The sequence below is a fragment of the Pholis gunnellus genome (assembly GCF_910591455.1).
Source record: "Pholis gunnellus genome assembly, chromosome: 23".
NCBI classification, from domain to species: Eukaryota; Metazoa; Chordata; class Actinopteri; order Perciformes; family Pholidae; genus Pholis; species Pholis gunnellus.
The window spans coordinates 15,524,636-15,547,406 of record NC_136550.1 but is presented as its reverse complement, the minus strand read 5'-3'; the positions used below and the strand labels follow the sequence as shown (position 1 = coordinate 15,547,406).

The window sequence follows — 22,771 nt, the reverse complement described above, 5'->3', positions numbered from 1 at the left end:
TTTATCGTCTTTCAATGGAATCATAACTTGATCATATATTGAGATATATGAGATAAGATTTAAATATTGTGATTACAGGTTGTTACAAAAAGATGAATGAATACTGCTGAAATGGTGGTACTGAATGTAGCCAAACATTGACATTTGTATAACCTTTACAGTTTGAGCTACTTACTTACTACCAGTGGCGGGCCGTCAGGGCCTGCAAAGCCTTCACTGCTGGCCTAAACAGAATCACAAAGTTATAGCTATTTTATAATTTATTAATTTTTCTTAAATACACTACATGCACACAATATTTTCCCCATTATCTTATTTTCTCATTGCACAGCTACTGTCTTCCTCAGTTGCTCTGCTTCCAGTGCAGCTTGTTTTAAGTAGAGCTTTTATCCAATCAGATTTCACCTCTGTGTCTCTAGGTAGAAGAGAGGCCCCAGGCCTGCAGACTCACAAAGTGAATCACTTTTGTAGTTTAAGTGAATGGGGACGATATTGTTGATTGTCATAGTGTTCAACCAATCAGATCTTTAGTTTGACATGTTGGGCGTATTCTTTGACGTGCCAGAGCTGCTAGCTGGCCTACAAGCGCGTAGGTTTTAAGGAGCAGTGCTGCAGTGAGATGCATTGTGTGCTGTGATTGGTCAGTGGGCGAGCACGTGACTATTATGAAACGAAATTTAAAGTAGCCATCAGTGGCTTAGTCGGAGTAGTAAGATTTCATATTGAAAGATATAGAAGAAATTATGAAATTCTTTGCATTTAGCTCAGTGTAGATTTTTTTTTTTAACACTCAATGGCTGAAGGAGGAGGAGAAACGGATTTGTGAGTTGGGATTTAACCGTGGGATTAAACTCTTTGTAAACAAAGAAAGGAGGATGGAGTTTGTCTTTAAGTGAACAGCATTTGGTAAGTCACCTGTGTTTGTTTTTTTACATCTAATATCTGAATGGCCCTCGTGTGTGTAGCAGAATGCGTGTTCCGCTGTCGTTTTCCCGTTAAGGTAGTTTAGCGTAGCCTCCCAGAACAGTGCGGTAACTCAGCTGTTTTTGTTTTTTGTTTTTTTTGTTCCGGGTTCAGAGGTCACAGCCCGCTGTCTCCTAGTGAGCGCAGAAAACATTATATTTCCCACAATTTAAGCTTCTGCATTTTCCAAATGCACTAGTATTATTCAAACGTATTGTTTGGTTCGTAAGACTTGTTCCGAACGGTTTAATATGAATATGTGTTTCAGCTGCAGGACAGAAGTGAAGGTCCAGGTATAAAATGCACGGCCTGCCACTGCTTACTAGTGTACCCAGGGATACAGAGATGGAGCTGATATTGATCTTTACATCTTACTGACCCAAACTATTTCTTTAGTTGTTACATATCCACATCCTGAACATGTTCGCATAATCTGTCCAAACTCATTTGTTTACAGCTGGTGGGGGAATTAAGTGCTTTGAACATTTTGATCATTTCCTGCATGCTTTTCATATATTCTCCATTTCATGTTTTGCTTTTCTCCATTTCATGTTTTCCTGTCATTCCTACTTCGTCCTCTTTGTCCATCTACATTTCCTTCCATCCATCTGTCATCATCCTCTGTACCCTGTTATATCTCAGCACACTCTCCCTCCTCCAGTCCGCAAATCTATCACCTTAAGCACTTGGACCACTCCACCTTTCACAGGCCTTCCTCCAACTCTTCATCTTCCTCCTCCTCTTCCTCCTCTTTGTCCTGCTGGTACTCTCCCAGTGTTTGGCCCAGTGGTGAGGAGTGCTGCCAGTACATCCTTTGGGCACTGGTGGCTGCGTACCTGCTCCTCTTCTTCACATCTTCCTTTCTGGTCTTTTTCTCTGATCATCCCACCAAATGCCACTGTGGCCCCCATCACACCCCCACGCAGGGGCCCCTGCCCAGCCTGGGCCCCACCGACTCGCAGTGTAAGTCCATTTCCCAGTGCTTGGGAAGAAACAGCAAGCTTTCCCTCCTTTTGTCATCACTGATGGTATTCACAAGTGAAAGAAGAAGTAGAATTATACATGTCCCTAAAACTAGAAAACATCCTGGATTTAGCTCCAGGCTCAGAGACACGGTCGCCTTAATGCTGCTCCTAACTTTAAGTGGTTCAGCTCATATTTTACATATTCCATTTTTAAAAGGTCCTCTGCTCTGAAGAAAAGGTAAGTTGACACTTTGAGAAAAAAGAGATATTGCATTAAAAAGACTTCTGTTGGACTCATATTTCAACACGGCCACACCTCATCCACTGTGTCTTCTGTCTCATAGCACCCCTCACTGGTCAGAAGCTGTCACAACTCCTTAGTATTTATTCAGTGGTTCCCAACCCTTTTTGGTTAGTGATCAGTAAAATGAGCCATCATCTGACCCTCCTCACAGGTTACGGCCTCAGTTTGGAAGATTTAACGATTAATTGAAGACATTTTGAACTCTAACACTTTGCTTCATGTTATAGGACATACAGTATATAGACTCCTGGTGGCCAGGTCAAACATGGCCCTTGTCTGTTAAAAGTTACCATTTTGGAAAAGCTGATGTAAAATAAATCTTTTGTTGAAGCAGAAATAGCTCCGGTTCCAAAGTGAAGACAAGATGACTTGAGCTTTAGAAGAAGACAGATAGTTATGGTGAGATTTGCTTCATTGCTTAGTGGAGAGAAAGTTCACAGCAGTCCTGATATCTCAGGGCTTTAATACCATTACAACAAGGGTAGACTAGAACTACAGGTTGTGGTCTGAGTAACAACAAAAGTTAAAGAGAACTCAGGGAATCCTGAACAGGCTATTTAACAATACAATGGAATTGAATCTCCTGGTAGGCCTATTTGGCTAATCCTCCAATGACAATGTAGTAACTCTGTCTGCCTTTGAGTCAATTTCATTCACAAGTAAGATCAAGATTGCTTCTCAAAGGCACTTTTTGACAAAAACTGAAATGTGTCTAAAACACAAAGAATTGAACATTAAGTATGAAAAGCTTGCATTGAATGTGTGGCCCCATTTTAAATCTTGTGAGCTTAATATCAGGCAGTTCCTGATTTAAATCAAAAAGTCTTTAGACTTAAATTCAGGCAAAGCTCTCGTACGGCTGCTTTTTACAAGACAAACAAAGGCTTCTTTTGTTAGGTGAAAGAAAGGATTTGTAGGAAATTTAAATAAGGTTCCAAAACAATATTCTTTAGTTTTTTTTTGGTTACTGGCAATGGTATGAAAAAGGGCTGTAAGAAAGTGTTTTGTGATACTGTATTGATTCTCAAACACATTCACAGATCTTATGCATATGGTGGTGTGATTTTTATTTTTTAGACAGTTTTTCTAAACGTGAATTGTAAAAAGTCACCATATATCGCCCCTAGAATTTGAAGTCAATATTGTCGGTTTGTGTCCGATGTGGCCCATCATCTCTTCTGCAGTCCTTCTACTGCCATGGATCCCTTTATCTGCGTAATATCTTTGTATTTATCTATCCATTAGAGTCTTCCATCTTTCTGTCCGTGCTCTAACGAGATATCCCAGAGGTAAAGACCTTTTATTACACAGCTGATGGAAGCTCAAACGGCATTATTTCCACCCCACAGATGTTGTGGAGCGTGGCAGTATTCTGCTGACAGAGATTCAGCTCTTAATACAGCTACTAGTGATCATGTTTTATACTGAGTGACACCGATAAATACCATCACAAACCTGTTTTGTTTTCTTTATGAAAGACATTAATCCAGGCTGGAACGTAGAGTAACTATCAGGCAAGATTCTATTTATTTGATTCTGTTTTCAGAGAGAAAAAGGATTTGCTACGTCTTCTTCTGCTATGTTAAAATGATGGCAGCTAATGTGGGTTTTTGACAGTACAATACACGTGTACCATGTTAGTTTATAAATAGTTACTAGTACTGCTGCGTACAGTGGTGGAACAATTACTCAAACCAATAGTTCTTAAGTAAAATGTATTTTTATTCAAATTTAAGCAAACAAATGTGATTTATTTCAAAGACGACTGTGTATTGTGTTGCAGAGATAGCTACTGAAATTAGCATGCTAACCAGCTAGCCCCGCCCCCTCCTTTCATATCTCGTTAAACCACTGGTACCTCTAGAGATGATAGTCTTTAGATGTACCTCTAGAGATGAAACATAGAAACATCTCAATCAATCCATACAGAAATTACAACATATGTACAATATATATACAAACTGTTTTTACTAAACTAAAACAGTTGCAGTGATCAGAGACTATCGTTTGTAATGAGTTATTGAAGAAGGGTAACGGCATGAGGGTGTGGACTTTTGGCTTCTTTTTGAACTCGTTCCAGTTGCTTGGAGCAGCAGACTGGAACAAGAAACGGTCGAAGGCGGTACGGACTTTTGGAATGACCATGTTGATGAAATTGCTAGAGCGTAAATTGGTTACTGTTGGAGATGATGAGTAGAGAGCAGAGATATGTGGGGGCTTTACCAATGATAGTTTTATAGATACCAGTGGATTAATCTGCGGGTATGGAGTGGTGAACAGTTGACTAGACAGTACAGGCTGCAGTGATGAGCGTTGAAAGGAGCACTGGTGACGATGCGGCTGGCGGTTTGGTAGATGACGTCTAGTTTATTGAGAAGATTCTTGGAGGTGGACCTATAGATAACGTCCCCATAGTCTAAGATGGGGAGGACTGTGCTTTGCAGAGTGGGTAAAGGAGACTTTGTTACGGTACAAGAAACCAATTCTTGATCTGATTTTGGAAAGCAGTGAGTTTATGTGCATGTTATAGGTGAGCGATCTGTCTAACCAGATACTCGAGTACTTATAGGAATCCACAAATTGGATTTCTGATCCATCCTGGGAGGAGATTTCGGGAGTGCAGGCAGGTTATGGTAAGTGTCTGTTAAAAACCAAACATTTAGTTTTGGTCGTGTTTAAGAGAAGGTGAAGGTTGGAGAAAGCATGTTGGATACTGTTGAAGCTGTGCAGCAGGGAAGTCAGGGCGGTATTCAGGGAGGAGCTTGATGTGTAGAAGATGGTGTCGTCGGCATACAAATGGATGTGAGAGCCACTTGCAGCGTGAGCAACATTGTTTATGTAGATTTTTAATAAGGTTGGATCTAGAATGGTTTACAACCTTGTTCACCCATTCATCGATCAGAAAGTTCCCAACTGAGATCGCAATTTTGCTCATTTCAGACTGCACTGTATATCAACGTCTGAGTCACATCATTGGCAAATCTATTGATTGCGCATGAGGTGGACACAGCTCTCTAACAGAAATAACAACCGTCACATCAGCAGTTTTGATTGAACTTATGAACAGCTCCCATCAACAGCTAGAGCAGCTTTTGTGTCGACAGAAAATGACGTCAGAGAGACAAATACATCAGTCACTGCTGACTGATTAGGACTACACAAAACCAAATAACTCCCAACAGAAATCTGCTATCTTGCACGTCAGGCTGAATGAATGAAGTGAAACAACAACATGGCAACTCAGCGAATCGAGTTCGTCAGTTTGTTTTGACCCAAAAGTTAACGTGACAAGTTTGAAAAGGAGGAACAGTAAGGATGAGGATAAGTGCACTTGGGAAAGAAACTCAGTTCTTGTATCAAAAATGTTCAACTGACTCCCTTACTTAGGCTGAGAGCAGAAATATATAACCTCACAAAATGTACCAAAGTATGATACTTTTTGTTCAAGCTAAATTGGAATAAATGTAGTTGCTATAGTTTCCTCTACCATTTTGGGTTTTGGACACCAAGCAAACAGCCCGGATTAAAGGCTCCTTGTATACAGTTCAAGCAGTCCAAAATCCCCTCTACATGGCATCTGCACATCAAGACGCACTATGTGTGTGAATGTGGCAATAAAGTTTGGACAAAGCATCTTATATAATTGTGCAGTTTCATGAAAAGTTTGTAAAAGGCCCATTTTGGCCTCATGGGGCCCCATGAGCAAACTGATAGTCTCAGTAAACCTAATCAGTACCAAGTCTCTGTTTACAAAGTAAAGTCCACCACATTATTTCTGCTGTGTCAAGCTTTTAATGAAAACAGCCAATCGGAGGAGGGGGAGCGTATTCTGGTTGTATCCAGCCCGTCTGATGCTGCAGCTGCTCGTTTTTGTCTCTAAACCAAAACACAAAGATTACCAGGGAGCATGTTCCACCTTTCTGTACTTAGCTTTTTGCCCTTATTGTTGCTTGAGGGAATCAGTGCACAGCCGACTGTTAGCATTCAGTTAGCTGGGAACAACAGTGGACTTCAAGCTGTTGAAGGTAAAGTGTGTGTGTGTGTGTGTGTGTGTGTGTGTGTGTGTGTGTGTGTGTGTGTGTGTGTGTGTGTGTGTGTGTGTGTGTGTGTGTGTGTGTGTGTGTGTGTGTGTGTGTGCGCGTGCGTGTGCGCGTGCGTGCGTGCAAGAACGTGTCACTCCATTATGACATCTCCACATAGTGTAAATGTCAGTCGTGGGTGTACTTTTTAGTAAGCCGCAACAACAGCGCTTATTCTTTCCATTCATTGTTTCCTAGCTCACCTACTTAGCATGAAAGGAAATTTTGACGTTGTCCTCACGGTCCACATTGGATCCATTTTTAACTTTCATTTATGCTTCTTTTCATATTGACCAGGGGTTGTGTTTCCCATCTAATCGAACCTCTTCTTTTTGTCTCTCTCAGCTCGTAAGCAGGAGATCATTAAAGTCACTGAGCAGCTGATTGAGGCCATCAACAATGGAGACTTTGAAGCCTACACGTTAGTTCAGCTATTTCAATTGACTTTCACTTCAAATATCTGACAGACTTCTACATGTCAGACCAAATTTCTCTGTGAATCTGATAGATTTGCGTCTGTTGTTCTATTCCAGGAAGATTTGTGATCCCGGCCTCACGTCCTTTGAGCCTGAGGCCTTGGGAAACTTGGTGGAGGGCACCGACTTCCACCGCTTCTACTTTGAGAATGGTAAATAATCAGTGTTTCAGATGGTTTAAACAGGATAATTGAAATGCTCGCTTGCGCTTCACCTCATGAACTTTGTCTTTACCAACAGCATCTCCTCCTGAGAGCCCAATCAGTGCTGTGTACATGCAACTGAGGGATGAGAAAGAAACCAGATGGCTCACTTCTTAGCTATTTCCATCCTTAATGTTGAGCCCTGGTCTGATGAGCTGTCACATTAAGTCTGAACAGAGTGACTGTGATCCCCCCCCCTCTCCATCCTCTGCAGCTCTGTCCAAGGGGAAGCAGCCCATCCACACCATCCTGCTCAACCCCCACGTCCACCTGATCGGGGACGAGGCGGCCTGCATCGCCTACATCCGCCTCACCCAGTACATCGACGGCAACGGCATGCCTCGCACCATGCAGTCAGAGGAGACCCGTATCTGGCACCGCCGCGACAGCAAGTGGCAGAACATCCACTTCCACCGCTCCGGCTCACCCACCGTGCCCGCCAAGTAAGCTCACCGCCTCCGGCCCCGTCAGGCTCTCTGTTCTTCACCTCCAGTACTTTCCTGTCAAAGTGTTTCTTTGATCAATAGGATTCTGTTGGCTGCAGATTTGTTTTTTACAATAAAATCTAATCTTTTTTTATACATATATTTATTGTTTTTTTTATTTTATCTATATTTTGCCTGATCTACTTGTTTTAATTTGATATTTAAGCTTTCGCATGAATGCGTTAAAGGCAACTTAAACACACGGGGCACCAGAAATATGTAGTGAATATAATTTTGAAGGCACCAAGAATATGGATTGCAAACATATCAATTGGCGTTAAGAGCTTGACAGTTCATTCCTTACTTTGGAACAAACAGTTTACCAAACTCAAGGTCCACTGACTTGCCTATTGTGAAGCTTTCAACCATATTACACATGCCTCATTGATTGCATACAATAATAAACTGTGGTCATAAAATTGATTGCAGCCTTGGCTTCTCCTGCCATCATTAAAGTCAAACCTTTCATCTTAACCTTCAATTTAACTTAAGTACTTTATTATATTAAGTCCAATTTAATGTCTCAAAAAATGAGACATTCCAATTTCTAAAGAGAATTTACAAGCAAAAGGAAAGTACAAAATATTTGACAAACATGTAGTAATTCAAATGTCGTGTTTATTTTCTTGAGTTGCTTTTTTATCTTGTAATTAATCCACATGTGATGTGTGTTTCAGTTGAGAGGACCATCTCTGACGACTGACACCCTACAGCCTACAACAGTCAGACGAACAGACCCCGCCTACCTAGTGTCCATCAAATCCCTCAGCCAATCCCTGTCCACACTAGCTAGAGCTCCGCCCTCTCTGTGTGTTGTTTACATATTGTCACTGCTGGACTGAAGAATATTGTACATGTTGAAAACAAAAAACCAGGGTAGTGAGTGTGTGGTGTTCATCATGGGCGTTTTTGGATCAGTATGTTTTAAATAGAAGTGATTTTCAGAGGAGCCAGTTGTTCCAGTTAATTCATTTTTAATTGCCTGGTGAAATGTGTGTAACTTCCAGTCATCATGTATTGACAGTTTTTCATTCAAATAGCGCACATATTGAGCTGTTGTGATGTTTTTGCCTTTTGGCACAATGACCAATATATCACATATCTGCTTTTTACTCTTTTTAGAATTGCCATGTATTAAAGGTCGGCCACAAGCTTGCTTTTGTTTTGGGGATGTATACGTTTTGGTAATTGATGTGAATTACTCAATCTTTAGCAGTATCCATATGAGCTGAGTCGGCTCATTTTACAAATCTGTTTTCTGGTTTGCCACTGGCACCAAGTATGTTTACTAGGAATTTTAACTTCATGTTTTATAAGGGAAAATCAATTCAAACATGTGTTTTACTTTGGACCTCCATCACAGGGAAGAGTCTCTTATGATAGAATGTATCGACTACATGCATACAATTCTCAAAAAGCATTCTGCGACTCTTTCCAGTCTAATCATGTCTTCATACAGTAAGGAACTAATGATGTGATTTCTATCAGATCATTTCTTGTTTACTTTTGATATTGTGACGTTGATGCCTGTCCTTCCTCTCGTCATTATTAATGCTTTCCTTTAAGCCCTTTCCTCCTTGATTGAGTCCCACCTTTATTCTATGTCCGACTGGTGTATGCCAAGGTTTTACCACACCAAGTTAGCCATTCATTTGTTATAATGAGGGAATTACATTTTTAGCCAGAATTTCTAGGCAGGAAATCACCATTTGAGTTCTTGTTGTGTTACACTATTTAATCGTCACTGTTAACTGGAAGGGAAAGGAGATTTGTTTGCATCACTTGCAGATTCATATCTTAAGGTCCATATTTAAAAACGAATGGGAAATTAAATTCCAGAAAATCACGGGGAATGTTATGAAAATGTTTTGCTTCGAAAACTGTTTGCATTCTTTTGTTAATGACATTTGTCCCTCACACAGCACACTTTGTTTTTATCTTTCTAAGATGCATTGAAATTGGTGATGGGACACTGGTATTCAAAGTAATGTTACCATGAAGGGACAAGCCTGATGTATGTTTAAGAAATATCAAATAAAAAGTGTGATATATGCCAAAAGACTTGGTTTGGACTTGTTTAATGTTGTCTTCTTTTCCCCGTTGTGTGTGTGTGTGTGTGTGTGTGTGTGTGTGTGTGTGTGTGTGTGTGTGTGTGTGTGTGTGTGTGTGTGTGTGTGTGTGTGTGTGTGTGTGTGTGTGTGCGCGCACCAGCGCACCTATCCAACAGTGGGCTTAGGCGTCGTTACACAGCCACTAACTGTGCACCGAGGAACCAACAGGGGACATTTTTTAGGTCCCCTGATGGTCATGCCTTATATCAAGCTGAAATCATGTCCAAAGCCCTCTGGTAGATTTTTTTTAATTTTAGCCAAGTGGGGACTTGCATGTGTGTGAGTGTTTAAGTCCATGCGCAGCACTTATCCTACAGGCTGGGGCAGGGATTTTAACGACCCCATTCACACACGTCGTTTAAACACTCCTCCATTGTGTGAATGGCTTGCAGCCCCAAGCCTGTCTTTCAGACTGTGGAGGGCTAACAGGCCACTTAGTGAAGACATCAGTCTCTTGAAACATGATGTTTTATTTTATAATCAAAATAATATTCAACTTTAGTGGATATCTTAAGTTTTAGTTTTGGCACTGTATTAATTTAAATGGCTACCAAGAAGGCAGGAGAGCAACGTGTATTTTAGAATCTAAAAGAATGGAAGAAAATACAAAAACAACCAGGGTTAAATTAAGAATATAATACTTAAGTACCTAAATACTTAATAAGATTCTTTCTTTTCAGTTTTAGTTCACTAAAAACTGATTTGTCATCAGCCTTTCCAAAATACTTGCCTGACCGGTTTGCACGAGCACTGGATGTAAATCAACTTTTCAATATACTAGTGAGCTCAGTCTACACTTGGATTCACTTTACAGTAAAAAGGTCCACACTTGTACTGTAAGGAATGACAGAGGTCCACCGTTGGTTGGTAAATAATGACACAAGTTCCCTCTTAGATAGCATGGAGTGACATTAAAACTCCACGTATGAAAAGAAATAAGCTAAATTAATAGTACTTGTGAAACAAATTATCTAAACTAAATAATTCTATATTATTCTTTAAACATGTTGTGTTTTTGAAAAATATACATAAAGGCACAGCTGTAGTGGATGGCGTAACCATTTTCAATCTCAACACTATTAAAATGAAGCGTTACCCAGAAGGCAAGGAAGTAATGAGAACTTCAAAATCTAAAAAAAAAAAAAAACAGGATGAAATTAAGAATAAAATGGTCACATTTGGATCCTTTCTTTTCACTTTTAATTTTTAAAATATTTTGTATTATGAGACTTTGCCCTTGGACAGTTTTTACAAGCACTGGATTTCAAACAATTTTACAATGCATCTATGTCCTCAAGCTTTATTTATTGGAATTATTGTTGTTGATTCATAGTACAGGAAGAAAAAGGTCCACACTTGTATTGTATGGAATGACAAGAGGTCCACAAAAAAAAAATCAATATTGTATGTCAAAAACATTAAAGGTAAAGTATGTCGAAGAAAGTCACAAAGTCATTGTATAGTATGCTGAAAAATTATCAAAGTATAGTGTGTCGAAAAGGTCGTAAAACGTCACAGTATAGTTTGACGGATATAGTCACACTGCCACTGTCACAATAATATGTCATAGTTTAGTATACCATAAAGAAATCGCCCCAAAAATATCAGATACAATAAAAAAAAGACATAAAGGTCTATGGTACCAAAGTGAGAAAATAAAAGTTACAACTGACTGCATTTGATAAAGGTTCCAAAAAATAGAAACACACACGGCTAATTTCACCCTTTAACAGGAAGCAGTCTCACAGGCAATATACATGTTAGCCCCATCGAAGCGTGTTGTCTCCACTTTTGTTTAGAGCTCTGCTGTATGTTAACATGTATTGGCGAAACAACCGTGTTCTTTTGACATTTACTTATTCTGAAAACCGCTCTGTCCATATTCTCCACCTCTTAACTCCACAAGGAAGTAAAGAACGGTCATCAATGGCAGAAAGTGTGTGAACTGAATCACTTCACTGTGCCCGCTTCACGCTCAGTGGGAAATATCGCATCTCATCATCGTGGTTAGCGAGACAAAACACTTTAGAAACACATTTCTCAAGTCAAACACTATAGAAATGATCCCTGAAAATATAGTCTTAACAATCTTATGGCTGAAAACAGTAAGTCATTCACAGGACAATAATTCCCTCTGAGGGTTCCTCTCTGCCATCAACAAGCTCCTCCTCGTCCTGCATCTCATCCAGTCATGTGTGTTTATGTAAATTACACAATATTTCACAGCTAAGGTGATACAAAGAGATATCAGATACAATAAAAAAAAGACATAAAGGTCTATGGTAACAAAGTGAGAAAATAAAAGTTACAACTGACTGCATTTGATAAAGGTTCCAAAAAATAGAAACACACAAGGCTAATTTCACCCTTTAACAGGAAGCATTCTCACAGGCCATATAAATGTTGATCCCATTCGAAGCATGCCAACTTTCAGAAAGCACAGCGGTGATACGAAGAGATCACAGTTCCGTTTTTCTCATACTGCACGCTCACTAAGATAGCAAGCCTGCAGTTTAAGTACTTCAGAGATCCTACAGCATCGTCCTCCTTTACTGGGACCCCAAAAAGAGGAATTTTAGAAAGCTTTCAATTAAAAATGAATATTTGTACTAAGATGAGAGTCCACAATACCTTTTACATTTTAAACATTAAGCAGAACATCCTTTGTCGCAAAATATTATGGACCAAGTCAAAGAAAAGCCATATTACAGTATGTCTAAAAAGTTTAAGTATTGTATATTGAAAAAAGTCATATAAAGTATGTCCAAAAAGTTTTTGCCAAATCCATGCAGCATAGCTAAATTACAGCTAGCTGGCTAACCTTAGCTTGCTTGCTCGCTAACATTGTAGCTAGCAAAATATGAATTACTTCACAAGCTAAAAAAGTCATAGTTTAGCTTTAGCATGTCGAATAAAGTCATAAATAAGTCACAGTATAGCATATTGAATAAAGTCATAGTAGGCCTATATTATGTCAAAAAAAGTCATAGTAGTAAAATGTAAATTGCGTAATCTTTTCTTCCAATCAGAGCGGTGAAACGTGCCACGCAAACAAAAAATAATTAATAGAAAGACTTATTATTATTATTTGTCTTAATAACTATTAACCACCAAATACTTCAGTTCAAAACAGTTTTAAGGTCTTAAATCCATCAACTGACTAATTCCCAAACTCAGGAGCAGGTGAGATTGGATGTTGCTATAGTTACCATCAAGTACACGGGATGCAATATATTAGCATTTGAATATGAATTTGCAAACATAGACAGCTTATTAACTTAAAAGGAGAATTTGTTGAGTTACTTGCAACAGCTTAAACTTTTGTTCTGACTTGTGACTCTGCAAAGCAATAGACACATTTTATTTGTAATATACAGTGTTATTTCATTACTGCTAACGGATCATAATGTGTGGAGTTTTGTGAAAACTGTGCCATGGAAAACATAGTGAACGCTGGACTAGCAAATAGTGAATCCCTAAAAGAAGACATTATCTGCCCTTGAGAATAGAATAGAATGCTGGATGGAACACGCACTGTTCTGTGACTCGAATAAATTAGAATGTTGACGTGTCATCTTATGTATGAAGCCAGGTGCTTGTGCAAATTAAACTCAGTATCTTCCAAAACCTTACAGAGGACAGCCGGACAGCTCTGAGGCTCTAAGGTAGGCCGTGGGAAAACAACTGCTCATAATTTATAGTACAGTTTTATTTTATTTGACTGTGGTCAGGCTTCCTGGGGGGCTCCCTGTTGACGTGAAGGTCTATCATCCGACTCGTTGGCTGAGGCTTTTCAACCTATTACAGTCGGGTGTTGCCCTTTCATGTAAGCAGATTCATGCTCACTGTGTTGAGCTGTTTGGAGAGTGTCCTGCAGTATATGTTAACAACTACATTCTGGTTAGTAGCCCATGGCTTCTCGGAACCAAAGGTGATGGTGAGCGTTCGAACTGTGGGGAAGACTCAGTAGCGCTCTGCCAACTGCAGTTGTAGAAATGTTGTTTAGTATGGAAAAAAAACAACTCCACACAGGACAGCTGGACAGCTCTGAGGTAGCTCAAGCTTCCCGTGGGTCTGATGTAGGATGCTGTGGTAAGATACTTGCACCAAACTCCTGTCGTGTAAACCAGTAGCATATCTGACCTGTAACTTTGGATTCAGAATAGACTTTGACTGCTACCACTTTTTGTTATTTGGCTCAGGATGCCTTGATTTTTGTACAACTACACTTGTTTTAACTTATATTCAGAAGGTTTTCATGTCACATAAACATGAGCAGCCTCCCCTCTCCAACCCAAACACATTAACCAATGTACCTGTAGTGTTACCTCAACAATTATGGATATAATAGAATAAAAATAAATACAATGAAAGGAAATAAAGGAAAAAAGAGAGTTCTGTCATGGCCTGTATTAATAGAGAGCTGGCCAACCAGATTTTAACTTGAGTTTTGTTCAAAAGGCAAATTATTATTTCACTTTTGTTATGACTGCGAGTCATAATATAGGATTTTATATGCTGTGTGCCTCCCTGCCTGAGGTTGGGGCTGTGTAGTGTGACAGTTTTCTGTGTATCCTGTAGGTGACCGGTGATTGGACGGGGGACTCATGAGGCGGGACATAAGAAGGCACCTGTGGAGGCCGGCCGTCTCTCTCTCTTCTCTCCGACTCCCAAACGGACCGTGCTGCATCAGATACAGATCGGGGCGACCGCCCTAGTACATTCTATAAACAGTCCCTGTAGTGGTAGGGGTGAGCCGCTCTTTTGTTTACTCTGTTTTCTCCTGTTTTGGGTAGGGAGTTAGGGAAGCTGCCTGTCTTTTCTTTTGTTCAGTTTGGGTAGGTTAGATAGTTAATTAATGAAGCTTGTTTTGTTTATTATTTTGGGCCAGGCTCACCCTGACGTATGACCAATGGCGTCACTAATAAATATCATGGACTGAACATTGGGATAACTGGTCGTTCTTGGGAGTGGGAGAGAGAGAGGAAGTCCTTATACTGTGTTGCGTCCAGGTTCCCCTAGACCGGGCGTAACACTTTTCACAATAAAATGAACGAATGTGAAAAGCAAATTCCTTCTTTAAGCTGAAAAGGACAATTTGTCCGAAGAAGAATGTAATAGATTTCTTTTTTTCTGCATTGTAACATAAATGTACATTATTTCTGCTCTTGAGAAACATTTTAAGAACTCCAATATGTTGATACTCTTTGAAAAAAACCTGCTTTTTGTGTGCTGCCAACCTAAAGTCCTCACGTGAAGTCATTCGATCAGAGGAAACGCTTCGTCAGGCTTCACGTGACGAGTATGTTGTTTGAAATTCTGCCTCAAGTTAGTGTGAGTGTGTGTGTGTGTGTGTGTGTGTGTGTGTGTGTGTGTGTGTGTGCGCATCACCATACGTGACTTTTTAGCTTTGCTCGTTGTGCTAAAAGGAGTCGGATGTAAACTTTTTCCGGTAAGTACAAACCAGCTTGTTTTGAGCATCCCAAATATTATCCCAGTTTGTGTGTATTACGGATGCACCTTGCTAACCAAGCTGGCTAATGGTACCTGGCCCCCGAGGGGCCTCGCTCTTTCCCAGCGCCACACTCTCGTCCAAATATGGTCACTTCTGCCTCCAAAAAACTAGACTTTGAAACAGTAGTCCACAAACCAATGGGGGACTAAAGGTGACTACATCTACTTCAGTCTAGGGTTATGAATACATAAAAAAATGCCCCAGAGAAGACTTATTCATATGAATATTACCTCTCAATATAATGAGTGCTAATATATTTTCTATAATATATGGTGTTTTTACTCTGAGATGTCTGGGTTGTTTTAGCTAGCTCTGCTGAAACTCCTCGTTCTTTGTCACTTGGACGAAGCTTCACGGACAAATTTGTCCAAGTTTCTCCAAACGTATGGACGCCACCAATCAGCATTACTCCCTCCAGCTGCCGTTAGAAAGAATGACATCACTCCATGTTTGACTCATGTACAGTTTTATTCTTCTGCCATGTACACACTGTAGCTGCTATGCCTTGTTAGCGTTTCAGGTTTGTTTTTTAGTAGTAATTTAATGAAGTCATACATGCCCGCATAGATATTTGCACTGTTAATATGTATATAGTCTTATTACCATGGAAACAAGATGCTCATTTATCAAATCAGTGGTCTCTTTTTGACATTTCTTTTATTCTTCCATCGGATCAGACACAAAGTAAACGGCAACGTGAGGATCGAATCGTTACATAAAGTCTCAACTGTAGATGAACACCAAATGACTTCATCAGCCTGTACACAATTCAACCAGCATTCAAATCCGGTTTGTCTTTGATGGCAGAGAGAAAACCAATATTCATTTGTCTTGACTTTTAGCTGCAGAACACATTCAAACACACACCCACACATACACACCACTCTCAGCTTCAGCTGCTGGACTACACAGGGATCACAAATGGACGGCAATAAATAAATAAGGAAGTAGAAGTTGTCTACGTGATGACTGATGCCAGTGGAAGTCCGACGTTACTTGGATGTTGATGCGTCAATCCTTTGATAGCAGTGAGAACATCTCCATGTTATGAGGTTTCTAAAAACTTAAAGGATAAGTCTGATGTTAATCCATATTTTATTATTGTCAACAAACTCCATGAAAAGACCAAAACCAACAATGTTTGAGTCTCTCAGTCCTCTGACTTCCTGACCTATCAGTGCCCCTCAGCCCCAAACCCAACGCTTCCTACTGAACATGTAAATCTTTCAAAATGGCTCACAAATATATACTTTTATTATTTTAAAAGACTCAGTAATTTCCTGCTGGTCACTGTAGTTACTCAAACGGGAGGAAATAGGGCATTTCTTAGGGACTGTTTCGGACCACATTTAGTGCAGTGGACAGCAGGACGGTGTGTATGGATTGACTTATAATGAATGACAGCACTCATGCTAGCTCCTTTTAATTGTATTAATTACTGCGAATGTCTGGAACACAAGAAAAACAGCTTTGTGAAATAGGATGCCCTCCCTCTCTAGCGTCAGATAAAGCGATGTCACTTTTCGGTAAAGTGGTTGTTTGGTTGTATTAAATATTAAGATTATGATGAGAAAGCCTCATAATTTGCTGAAATAATGAAGTAGCCTAAATGTATTAGGGGGAAACTGTAAATGTGTTGCATCAAAGCATAGTTTCTGCCTGACACACAGCCATTGATTTGCATTCCGTCATGTTTACAGAGAACTTTAGCTGACAGAAAATGTTAAATGTGGTAATTGGTGAAAGACAACAGGCAGAAATGACAAGCTAGAATCTTCTGAATAAAGACTCATTCTCGTCATCAAAACTGTTGATGACGAGATGTTTTATGACATTAAAGGGTGAAAATGAGAATTTTAGAAACTAAATTGCCCGTCCATAGAGTTCCATAAAGCAGACGCAGAGATGTCCTGACTTAGAGTCTTCCCCCAAAACACTATGGCACAGAGAAGGAAGATATATCAGGCTTTGACACACACACACTAGCTGTTCGTAGGCCGATTCATTGTTGGTCTGGCTCTGCATTTGGGATTTGTTGATGAAAAAAAAACCTAGCCAGCTGTTTCCTTTAGAAGGCTTGATGGAGGACAGTTGCATGAGCACCGCTGCAGGATGAGGTGAGGAGAAGCAGCATGTGAAGGTGGAGGACGACACACGGACGACAGCGAGGGTAAGTGCTCGATCTGCATCAAAACATCCCTCATCTCTACTTTCTTTCTCAGTAGACACACTGTAGGTACATACACACACACACACACACACACACACAGAAGTGGCAGCTCTGTGACAGATAAATGTGAATGCACAACACACATTAGAAAGACAAAAACAAAAAAGGTCAGACGCGTCGCGGGAAGACAAAAGGCGTGAGCACACAGCCTTTGTAAACAGATCAGCAGGGTGTTGTTTGGCTGTATAAAGAGTCCATGGTGATGCACACATTCACTCCTCCCAATTGATTCTCTCTGTAACATTAATCTCATCTGTACGGTGGCCATTCTCCAGCTGAATCGGTGCATGTACAGCAGGTTTAGGTGGGCGAATCTATTAAATGCTTTGAATTCCTCAGTCCAAGCATGATTTTCTCATCTCCTCTATGTACAAATGTTTCTTCAAGAAGAGACCTGTGCATGAGGCCAAACGTCCAAGATGCCCCCTTTTGACTTTAATCCACCTTTGGTGCTTCGTACCATTATCACACCACAGCAGCCAAAAATCATCATCCGACAACAATGAAGGGTTCCATCTTTGGTCACAAAAAGAGCAAATGAAACACAATGTGAAGGAAGGAAGGAAGAGTGTCACAGCACAAAAAGACTGTTCCATTTTTCAACAAAAAGAAGAAGAAAGAAAAAACTGAATCCAGTGATTGGCGAAGAGGGGGACGTGGGACATCTTGATCAGAGGAAGCGTATGTCGCAGGCTTCAGAAAGGCTTCAGGGGAAGATGTAGAAGGAAGGTCAGTGGAAGCAGCAGCTCAGTCAAAGCTCTCCTCCTCCTCCTCCTCCTCCTCCTCCTCCTCCTCCTCCTCCTGGTCATCCTCACAGTAGCGTTGGAGCAGTTGGTGCAGGTGCTGCTGCAGTGCGTCGGGCTGCAGGGCGTCCGGGTTGTCGTCCAGACGCTCCAGGTGCACGTGCTTCCCCTGGCCATCCCTCACCACAGTCCTCTTCTGGGTTCGCGACTTACGCATCTGGCTTCTGCAAGAACAAGGTAGAAGAGTCATGCGACATCCACTGCCAATATTAAATGATATCATTAAATCAAATAAACATTACATTTTCCTTTCACGTACAATAAAAGACAGATTTGATATAATGACATGCTCACCCACTGGCCTGTGTCCATGCTACAGTAAGCTAAAAAGCATTTGAACTGAGTTTGTCATATTGAGAAGATGAAAGGAGCCGGACTTTTTACATGTGACCAGTTTACGTTTCCAATGTCTGCAAACAGGTATGTCACACAACCTGGTCCAAATTCAATACTTCAACCGTTTCAAAGTTTTGCTAGTTATCAGTTATGAAAAGATTTGCAAACTTTTTGATTGAGACAAGATGAAGCAGCAACATCCAGATCTCAGCAAAAGGGCTGGTGAGTTAAATAAAAACTACAATAATACCCTGGTTGTAAAACATGTACAAATCAAAATCAAAGTTTGGACTGTAACATTAAAGGGGAGAAGATAGAGTGCAATCACGCCATGCGTCCAAGGTTAAGCTCTGCTAACGGCACACCAGTCTCTTTGTGGTCATTTCTACACATTCCCATGCTGCTGTCCGACCTTTTAACCACAGAACCGTCGTCCTGCACAATCTCTTTCTCTACTACATGAGGCAGGAGGACTTTCCCAAAGCCTCCTGCATAACTCAATGCCTGGAGGGGAAAGAACGAGGGAGGAGAGACGGATCAGAAGGAGGAAAGAGAAGAGACACTAGTAATCTAACATAAAGATCTGTAATTACTGACAAGATATCACAAAACATAGCATTCAGTGAAAGCTCTAGACTGTGATTCTGGTATGATGACCATCAACACCTCCACATTTTTGTATTTCCTCTCATGACCAGTAGATCATCTCTAAAACACATACAGCAGTACATGTTTTAAATCGTCTTTTCATAGAATTCATTTTATTCATTTTTGGAAACACTGACCTTCTCAAAGTCCTGTCTGGCTGAGGGGAGATCTGCAGCCAGTGAGGGGTCTCCCGTCTGCTTCTCCATCCTCTCGCCTCTCACAACTGTTGTCTTGACAACCTTGCTGACCTTTCGACCTTGCACTGGCTCCACCTCAAACTCTGATGCTGTGGCGGCTCCCAGGGCCAGTGGCTCCGAAAAGGTCAACTGGAGAGAACACGAGAAGATGTCAAAGCAACGACGGTTACTTACTATAGAATGTAGCGAGTACTTTCATGTTTTATCGAGTGTTGTCATTGTGGCCAAACTTCAATCTACTTTTATGGCCAGATACCAGCAAAACTATCAACCACAAGTGTGCTTTAAATTAGCACGTATTAGCTAATTTTAGCATGCTAACACACCAAACTATGATGCTGAACATAGTAACCTGCTATATATCTGCATTTAAGCATCGTCATTGAGAGGATGTTAAACATGCTGATGTTAGCATTTAGCTCGAAGCACCGCTGTGCTTAAATGCAACCTCACAGATTCTATATGTTTGCGAGGTAATGCTAGTCTCTTTAAATTATACAGAGAGTCAAGCACCTGAATTGAGATGATTTGCACACATTACAAATAAAAAATTTGTATTCTTTAATGAATGCTGTATTTCAGTTAAAGTGAAAAATGTTACATGTAATGTGACGCTAGTTAGCAACATTAGCTAGTTAGTTAGTTAGTTTGTGTTGATATGCCTAACAGGTATTGTGTAATGGATGCAGTTTCAGTTTGTTTCACTATAAGCTGACATGCATCTTGGACTCCTTAGTCGGCAGTTTTTTCATTTTCTGGTCACAGCGTTGCATTTGTTTTAGTCAGAAGTCGGTATCTTCAAACTTAATACAACTTTTGAATGCAGCAAAAGAACTCTCTTCATGATCAAAATATAAAAAATACTAGATGCAGTCTTACTAACACACTGACAAGGATTATTAGCAAAAAAATATTTTCATAAACTACACAGATTATGTTTAGGTCACATAATGGAAACCAAGTAATGCAGCCATGATTAAAGTGGTGCTGCTATGAAAGTAGAAGAAAGTCCAAAGTAGATGACCCTAACCTCTTTTTGATCTCCGTCACTGTGAAGCACGGTTCTCTTCACCACCCTGGAGACAGTGTCTCCCTCCTCAATCTGCACTGTCTCCTGGTGAGAGCCCTCGATGGTCACTTCCTGTGTCTCCATGCCGTCTGCTGACACATATTTATGAATCACCTTCCGAGTGATCTGGTGGACGAAACAGGGAGGGAATCACTTTTCTGTAAAAACTGTAAACTGGTAAACATCTTTCATCATGCAGCCCAAGGAATAGCAGTGTGACTATAAGTGTGAATGCTGCATATGCGGGACATCTTTGAATGAAACCTTACTTTCCTAACGACCATGTTGCCATGCTCGTCTGTGTACTTCTCCTCTGTGACAGTGTGTGGGGGGATATCCGGTAGGTTATGCGCCTGTAAAAAGACAAAACACATACCATCAGTTCATATGTTAGTGCGCAGAGGGGAGGAACCAACATGTTATTTGCATCAGAGAAAGTATTTCAAACCACATGTGATATAAAGCACCGGTACATGACTAACACCACCCGATCTGTTTTAAAGCCCCGATGGGTGTGACTTTGATACAACTGTAGAATCATTCAAATCATTCTGATCATTCTGGCATAGATTTGTTTTGTTTTTTTGTAAAAGAAAAAAATATATATATATTTTAAATTTGTCAAAAGTGGTTTCTCACATTGCTGTCTTCCAGTCTCTGTATTGGCACTACCACTAGGGCTCTACCAAAGTCACAAAACATTTACACATTGGGGCTTTAATTCCTATAACAGAAAAAAAGAAAATGATATAGACATGAAAAAATGTCAAAGAAAAACGAAAGCAGCTGAGTGTGTAGACACAAATGAACAAAAAACCCCTAACTGTCGTTTAAAGGCCCCTTTCCACATATTTTACTTTTTGCATTGCAGAATGTAACTTTTGTGCCAAGCAAGTAAGCGACATTCTGTATGATATGATTAACTGGTGAGTCAAGTATAAAAAAACACCAACAAGCACTAAACCGCTGCTTCCCACAAACCCTGCACCACTCCACAGTGCACTGGTGCACTGGGGCTGCACAGCTGCAGCAGCTGATGCTTGTTTACCTGAATGATAACTCTGCGTCGGACCACCCTGGTGGTCAGCACCTCCTCCTCTGAGCTATCAGAAGACAGCAACCCTAGTTCCTCTGCTATCTCCTGGGAGAGCGCACACAACCAGCATGGGTCAATGTATCAGGTCTACACAGTGTTACTACAGCACACTGCTGCAGACAGCAGCTGTTCCTTCTTTTCTCTGAACCTCACTTTTTATGATTTGCTTGCCAAAAAAGGTTCATGTACAGACAAATGGAATGAAAAAAATGTATGGCTGTACACAATAGTGATGTGAGATGAAGAGAAGGCACAGTTATACAAAAAACGTTTAAATTAAATAAACGTGCAAGGAAGGACCAGTGTGCGAAATACAGGAAGTCTCAGACCCCTCGAGATCTATCCCCCTCACAAAATGTCCAATTTGGGGAAAAAGTCTAATTTAAATTGGGTGATAATTATTTCATCTTGATCTATATTGTGAAGGTGTTTTGCAAACCAATAATAGATGATAAGCAGTACAGTGCCACAGAGTGATGCCCCAGCTACTAACAAGGATACTGGTACCAGATATACTTCAGAAAACTATACACTATAGTCGGGATAATACATTTAAACTTCGCAGTCCTGCTACTCCCTTCCATGTTTAGAGTCAACGACACATAAACAATTATATTTGCAAAATGATCTGAGTATAAACTTCACATCATGGTCTGAGCAGGTGGAGACACAACATTATCCATTGAAAACCTGAAGAGTGATTTTTGCCTCTCCAATCCACAGGCTGTTGTCCAACCCTATGGCTTTTGCCTGTACTGCCAAGCTTATAGTATATCTGATTGTGGGTCAGGTTGCAGGTTGGAATTTATTTAGAGATAATTGAGGGTAACGGATTGGTTCCAGCTCTCAGCTTTGCGGGTGCAGGCTGGGTTTGCACAACTCTGGACGGGAGGCAAAAAACCTCCCCGGACGTGGACCCCTATGCAGTTAGCCAACATGACTATCCCAGTGTGCTACTTTTTGTGTTTACTTAGAGGCAGACAAGCGCTTGTTATTCCACATGTAAAAATCATTTGAAAAGCTGTAGGAGGCATGTGCATCCATTGTTTGTTTTTTAATCCTTGTTACCCCAAATCTCTACAATGGACTTGGCAAGTGCAACGTTAGCATGACCCATAGAGTCACAGCAATAACATTTATGGGACATATACCAGGTAAAAATATACTGTTAATTTCCTTTCCTTTAAACTTTGGAGTATGTGTGGCTGAAGAACATCTACTCTCATTTTCAAATGGCACAGCAATGGACCCTCTGATTGTCAAATGTGTATTTTCGCACACTGATGGTAAC

At 40.5% G+C, this 22,771-nt stretch overlaps 2 protein-coding genes across 6 annotated transcripts in view; one reads left to right on the top strand and one right to left on the bottom strand.

Moving 5' to 3' along the window:
• camk2d1 (calcium/calmodulin-dependent protein kinase (CaM kinase) II delta 1) overlaps positions 1-9,528 on the top strand; it is a gene marked incomplete at its 3' end in the record, with an annotated part of 103,977 nt that extends 94,449 nt beyond the window's left edge. For 3 of the 5 annotated variants that reach the window (XM_079184715.1, XM_079184713.1, XM_079184714.1), the window contains exons 15-18: positions 6,657-6,732; positions 6,845-6,939; positions 7,205-7,433; positions 8,153-9,528. In XM_079184715.1, coding sequence (XP_079040841.1) covers positions 6,657-6,732; positions 6,845-6,939; positions 7,205-7,433; positions 8,153-8,156 — 404 coding nt within the window. Of the gene's footprint in view, positions 1-6,656; positions 6,733-6,844; positions 6,940-7,204; positions 7,438-8,152 lie in introns of those variants that run through there. The other 2 variants (XM_079184717.1, XM_079184716.1) reach the window with 1 other exon arrangement.
• Positions 9,529-15,569: 6,041 nt separating this feature from the next.
• ank2b (ankyrin 2b, neuronal) overlaps positions 15,570-22,771 on the bottom strand; it is a 76,166-nt gene continuing 68,964 nt past the window's right edge. Inside the window, exons 43-48 of the mRNA XM_079184361.1 lie at positions 21,433-21,525; positions 20,654-20,737; positions 20,346-20,510; positions 19,256-19,444; positions 18,883-18,974; positions 15,570-18,298 (exon numbers count right to left, since the gene is read on the bottom strand). Coding sequence (XP_079040487.1) covers positions 18,079-18,298; positions 18,883-18,974; positions 19,256-19,444; positions 20,346-20,510; positions 20,654-20,737; positions 21,433-21,525 — 843 coding nt within the window. The 3' untranslated portion in view covers positions 15,570-18,078. The remainder of the gene's footprint in view (positions 18,299-18,882; positions 18,975-19,255; positions 19,445-20,345; positions 20,511-20,653; positions 20,738-21,432; positions 21,526-22,771) is intronic.